The following is a 6,451-nucleotide window of genomic DNA, read 5'->3' as shown; positions in this document are numbered from 1 at the left end:
CCTGCTGAAGACTGGATCTAGCCTCTGGGTTCATTAAAAATCTGGAGGACAAAGCCTCTAAACAGAATAATTACTGTGGATAATAAGGACCTTCTTTTGTATACTCTCAATCACTACAGATAAGGTCTTTTGTTTACATACCCTCACTTAAACATTAAGAAAGGTGAAGCATATTCTCCCTTCATCGTTATCCCTAAAACCACTGGAGGCAGCAAGCAGGCTCCTAGCAATATTACCCTACTGGCCAGTAAAATTAAGGAGGAATAACTTAATCCTTGGTTTTGCCAAACCCCTGGTATTCTTAAAGGCAGTTCATCTGAATAAGCAATAGTAGAAAATACTATTTAGTCATTATGGGGACAGATTACATCCACCTGGAATAAAACCATAATGTAGTTACAGGCCTGAAACGGTGCTTTGCACCTCACTGTATCCCAGCCTTCCTATAAGGTTTGTGGCAGGCATAGTATAAAACAAAATAGAAATATTTTCTATAAATGCTCACAGTCATATTCTGTAAACACAAGTTATAGCAAATTTAATAGTGACAGAGTCAATACAGATTAGGAATGTTCACCATCCTTAAACACCATATACATTATGAATATATATACTGTATCTTTTCAACTGATTCCATTCTCAGGCTCACCGTATTAACACGATCAGAACGTTTTATTAATTTATATGAAAAATACTTCACTAAGAAAGTAGACAAACTGCACAGAAATAGTACAAGTGTCATGTGCATAGCAATATAGCTTAAAGCATTCACATATGGCTTTGTTTAAATGAAACTATTGGGGAAATGGCCCTATATGGACCTATGGATACACAGTTGACATAATGTAAACTGCTTCACATCTTTTAGGCACTTGCTAACAATAGTGTTCAATCCCTGAAAAACAAAATCAAGAGCTAACAAGTGAAAATAACAAAAATCCCAGGATAACAGCTGTGTGTAGTTGAAAAAATTTTAAAAATTGGTTTTAGTAGTGCATGCACAGAACTGAAAAATAGGGGGGGGACGGGGACAATTTCTGTGCAAGAATTATACCAAATAACTGAAAAGTATAAAAATATTTACATGTTTAGGGTTTTTTAAATATGTACAGAACAAAAGCCCTGAAGACTCATTCTATAGAATAAAAATATAGGACATGATAGTAGTAACAAAAAATAATATATATTTGTATGGAATTGTATTTGCAGTGAGTTTTGCAGTGAGTTACAAGTTATCTAAATCACAAACCTCCTTGATGTATCTCAAAGCTTGATGGCAATAGAGAATCTGCTCTTCCTTTCAAAATACAAGCACTTTGCATCATTTTTAAACCTCAGTTACAATACTGAAATACAAAACAAAATTACTTGTGTATCCTAATTCAATTGATTCTCTTTTTAAAAAACTGTAATGTATTATATTTAAATTTTATTTTCTTCACTGGTCAACATTACATTAATGAATTCCAATCTCGAGTAGCCTCCATCAGATGCCTCTGTCCATGTCCTACCCAATTATCTTGATTGTCAAATATTCTACCACAAAACCAGCAGCTAAACTTAGCTTTCAAGGTATTATTAGAGGTAGTTTTCACAATCTGATAATTGTTTTTGCTAGTCTTTTTCAGTGTCAATTTTAAGACAAATCTTTCTTTTACAGGGCTAATAGGTTTTATTGTCCTGTGCCTCTTTTGAGAAAGATGATCAGTAGTTACATCCAAAGGATTGCAGAAGGCTGGCTGCAGAAGCGCTTCAATAGTTCTTTTTGACAATGAAACCTTAAGAACATGTCCCTTAAATTTAGCAATGGTTTTCATTACATTTACAACTTCTGGAACATCTGCATCAGGATGGTTAAGCACAACAACTGGTTGATTTCTCCGAGGGCATTTTACAAGCTGTTTAGAATTAAAAGGAAGTAATTTCAAAGTCCTCACAGTTTCTTTTGATGCCCTCGGTTTGTAAGGGCCACCTGATTCACTAACAACTTCAGCTTGATTCTTTTCCTTACATTTTCTGTGCAACATTATTTTCTTTCTTGGAGGTTCTGGGCAACTATCCTTACTTTTCCGTTTGAAATTCTTGTTTCTTTGCACACTCACAGTTTCTGAACTTTTAGACCCAGTTTGTTTTAAACGCGGTTTTACTTTTGCAGTTCTGTTTCGAGTGTTCCATGTGGACTTCTGACCACCAAAGTTATTCCTGTTGTTAGCAGTTATTACTTGCGTACTCTCAACAGAACCTTTTTGTAACCATGTCCCTGCAGACTTGGGAGAATACACAGGTTCCACAGGAGGAACATGACATGCTGGATTAGAGCTTGCCAAAGAGGCATTTGCTGGCATTAACCTACCTGGTAAGATTAAGGCATCATTAGAAGTAAGATTAGTTTGTTTCTGTGCTAGTGCAGGAGTAAGGGACTGCAAGTTATCCAACTGTAGTGAGGGCACTGAGTTGCTTACTGACTGAGTGGTATCAGCCAGTGCATCTGAAGTAGAAGTTTTAATTTTCAGCAAAAGCTTTTGTTGCATGGCTCCAGTTTTCTTTGGTTGACAATTTTGATAATGAGCATTATCCTGAAAAACACTATGTTTATGAACCACAGGCTGGTTTGGTGTCATACATTTCAGAAAAACTGCCTGCTGTCCATCAGGCAAAAGTGCATAAACACGTTGTTTCTGTTTAATTTCCTGTTGGTTTACTGACTCCAAGGAACCAAAGACTGCATCCTGATGCTCTGATAACACCTTCACAGAAGAAATTCCTTTCACAGATGACTCTGATGAGTTTGTAATTACTAGTGGTCCTTTGAATGGCATGCTATTCAATGAGTCATCTGCTGCACTACATGCTCTCCTATTACACGAATTTCTTACTCTTCTGAAACTACCATTTTCCCCCTCCACTTTCGAAACCGGTACAGTTATTTTACCATATTCTCTGGATGCAACTCTCCCTAAAACCTGAGAACTATCACTAGGGACATTTGCAACTGTTCCAATTGCCCCACTAAAAGTCAGAATCATTCCAGGTCCTTTATTTAAAACAAAGGATGCAGGTACACCTTTAGTCACATGTGCATCTGGCGAACTGGCTGACGGAAGAGATTTTCCTGAAACCACCTGTAGTCCGGGCTGGTTAGCAAGGTGCAAAGGAACAAAAAATCCTGATGAAGGAGACTGAACTAAAAGGGTTTTCTTCTGCTCCTGAAGAACTGGTGAAAAGCTACTCGGGTTTTGGGTTGTAGACAGTATGTTATCTTTCACTAACTGCTGTGTTACGATTGCATCTGTATGAGTTTTTAGCAACGTATCAACACCTGGAGCACTGGATAATTTGTCCATTCCCTGTGAATCAAACGATGTTCTGGGTGTCTGTCTTTCTCTCCCACAACATGGACCTTCATTTGTGCTACATCTTGTGTTCAGCTCTCTCTTATATAAATGAAAGCCTGCACTAGCAGGAGGCCTCTGAAAACTACATGCAGTTGCTGAGCTTTTTAAATGTGTAAAGGCTTTATTCCCTGTCTCATGACCAGAAAGCAGCTTGTCAGAATGAAGTTTTATGCAGTTATTTGACTTGCTGTGGGATTCTTGCTGGGTAGTTGCTTTCACTTTTAACACATCTTGCAGTAACTGGTTTATTTCAGGCGATAAATAATTAGCTGCCTGCTCACTCTGTAATGAGAAAACAGATGTGATCTTAGGCATTAAGACCGAGTTAACACAATCAGAGGCATTTTCTTGGAATTTCTCAGCAACGTTCTCAAAGCCTTGATGTATGTTAGCATCCAAATACTGCTGGCCATTACACTGGTCATCTATAAAACATTCACTGTCAACAACACATTTAGATTGGCTTTTAGAAGACACAGAGTTATTCTTAGTGTTTGTGTGTCCGTAAGTTTTATTAATATTTGACTGGGCTGATACAACTTTCTCTGGTTTTAAGCCTTTCATCAACTCTGAATATGGAGATGCAGATTCAGTTCTTCTACTGTTTTGAAAAGAAACAGTTTTTCTAGATAAAAATTCTTTATATCTGTCATCTCTTGACATCCAAATGCTACATGGATTATCTGAAGTGTCCATTTTGGAATAGTTATGAAAAGACAGCAACCCTTCATTAGAAGAATCCATTGAAGTTGAATAATAGAGACTATTAGTTCCATTACTACTATTCAGGCCACCATTTTGTATTTTCAGTTCAGGAAAGAAGGGCATTTTCACAGGGTCATAGTGAAGCGTATTTGTAAGAGCGGGCGGTAATACCTGAGGATGACTTGGAGGACTATAGCTTCCCCATGAGATACTACTTTGAGTTCCAACTTTTGTCACCTCATCACACAGAGGTACAGTTGAGCCCAAGTTCATTGGCAAATAATTTGAACTTTTTCCTACAGCTACATTAGAAGGTGCTACAGTTTGAGAAACACTCCTACCATACAGTAAGGAGTTATTGTGTTTTTCAACTTTTGTTTTTCCTGAATGAGGAGCAGAACAAGAAAACGGAGAGGCAGTTAATGGGTGAATAGAATTGTTCTTTAAGGTTGGCTGATCAGTTACATGTGGTACAGCACCTGAAGACAAGCCACAGGGATCAGCAGTCTGTAGCAAAGGAGTCGCAGAACCATCTTTAACAGGATCAGCTTTCTGACTCAGCAACTGTAAGTTTTGCTTACTCGTAGGTAATAATTTTATAACAATATGTTGTTTTCCATCTACCATTTTAAATCCCATAAATTTAGCACTGTAATTCGCTGGAATAGATATTTTATTGTTTTTAACCATCAATACCGTTGGCCCATGAACAGCATTTTTCAATAATCCCAGGCCATAACTTGTTCCATCATCTGCTTTATTGTATTGTGCAGCAGTAGCAGAGAGCATTCCACCCGTGAAATTATGTTTTTCTGTATATATCATTTGATCTTTTTCTTCATTTGCTTTCACATCTCTCATACACTGGTTCAGCTCCTCAGATTTTGTTTGAATTTTATTCACGCTTCTTAACACTTTTGCATTTTTTTCTCCAGTTTTGTCACTTCCACTGCTTATTTTCTTCCGTCTCCAGAGTGCTTTTTTCGATGCTCCCATTTTATACCTTCTTAACACAAGTTTCAGTTCTGCTGGAGTCTTCACTATTCTTTTTTCACATTTATCTTTTTCCAGTTTTTCTTTTGCATATAAGTGGTCTCTATGCAAAGCTATGATGTGTTTTAAAAGATAATCTTTCCGTGGTGTGCTGTAACTGCAATATTGACAGCCAAAAGGAAACATACTGCTATGAACAAGATGATGTTTCTGGAACTCCTCTTTTGTAAAGCTTACATGATGGCATTTTCCACATTTATATGGAATCTCATTATGTCTGTGAATGTGTTGAACAAATGTGCCCACATCCTGGGTAGAAAACCCACATTTTTCACATTGGAAGTGACCGTTTACACAATGCTTTGATGTGAAGTGTTTTGTCAGATCCAACAAAGTGTACATATGCTCATCATTACAGAGCTCACATTTTACTAAAGTGCTACGATGGGTGCGTCTATGCTGTTTAAATGACTGAAAGTCATTAGCTGAGAAGGTACACATCTCACAAGGATACAAAGGCAACTCGCCATAGTGTAACAACTGAAAATGTTTCTGTAGATCATTTGGGCTATATCTAATGTTATCCTTGCACTTCGTACAAGTGAAATTCAGTATCTTTGCTGTAGTTTTCAACCCTTCTTCAAATTGCACTTCTGGTTTATTTTGCAAATGGCTTCCCTCTGAACAATTGGGATTGCTTCCATTTATTTTCTCTAGACTTAAGGACTTCCTTGCAGTTTGCTGTTTACACTGAAAGAGTTTTCTAAATCTATCAACTTCATGTTTCATTAATACTTCATTTGGAATGTTCACCTTGGGTAAATCAATTTTCACATTTTTTAGTTTGTAAGAGAGACTGACATCTAAAATTGCTGGTTGAGTCATCATACTTAAAGGATCATTCACCAGTGCTTTTTCCAAAGTAGTATCTGTAGAAAAATTCTTCGCAGCATTGTGTTTTAACAAATTAATTTGCTTTTTATCAGGAAAAAACTGATTCTTTTCAGACGGCATGATTTTAGGTTTTCTTTTTCTTTAAGTGAATTCTTGAGAGTAGTCTTAGTTCCTGCAGCAAAGAAGACTGCTTTGCCAAGTTATCCTCAAGGTTCTAGAACTTCCTCATTTTATTCTATTTTATTCTCCTGAAATCAAAAAACAAACAAAGGAAATATTACATTTAAAACTAATGCAATTAGAACACTCATTACAATTCAGTAATAAATACAAGCCGATCTTGGAAGCTGTTGATTTTTATAACAGTAGTTGAGAGAAACAAGGATGAGGCAAAAAATTGAGACATTACACTGTAACCTTTTTTTGTTTGTTTGTGTTTAGGATTTTTCTTTTGCTTGTTGGTT

The 6,451-nt window shown here is 36.7% G+C and overlaps 1 protein-coding gene across 1 annotated transcript; it reads right to left on the bottom strand.

The window, feature by feature from the left end:
• Positions 1 to 1,160: 1,160 nt before the first annotated feature.
• On the bottom strand, positions 1,161 to 6,107 carry ZNF518A (zinc finger protein 518A). Its single transcript, XM_010167495.2, has one exon. It carries the CDS (start codon positions 6,105 to 6,107, stop codon positions 1,452 to 1,454), a length of 4,656 nt encoding a protein of 1,551 aa, XP_010165797.1. The 3' UTR covers positions 1,161 to 1,451.
• Positions 6,108 to 6,451: the final 344 nt, after the last annotated feature.

The sequence above is a fragment of the Antrostomus carolinensis genome, unplaced genomic scaffold (assembly GCF_000700745.2).
Source record: "Antrostomus carolinensis isolate BGI_N321 unplaced genomic scaffold, ASM70074v2 scaffold3965, whole genome shotgun sequence".
In the NCBI taxonomy this organism is placed as follows: domain Eukaryota; kingdom Metazoa; phylum Chordata; class Aves; order Caprimulgiformes; family Caprimulgidae; genus Antrostomus; species Antrostomus carolinensis.
Note: the sequence above shows the minus strand (reverse complement) of the source record. Positions and strands in the feature narration are given on the sequence as shown.

Excerpts from the sequence above, each read along its gene's own strand:
- ZNF518A (XM_010167495.2), bottom strand. The coding sequence starts at position 6,107 with ATGCCGTCTGAAAAGAATCAGTTTTTTCCTGATAAAAAGCAAATTAAT.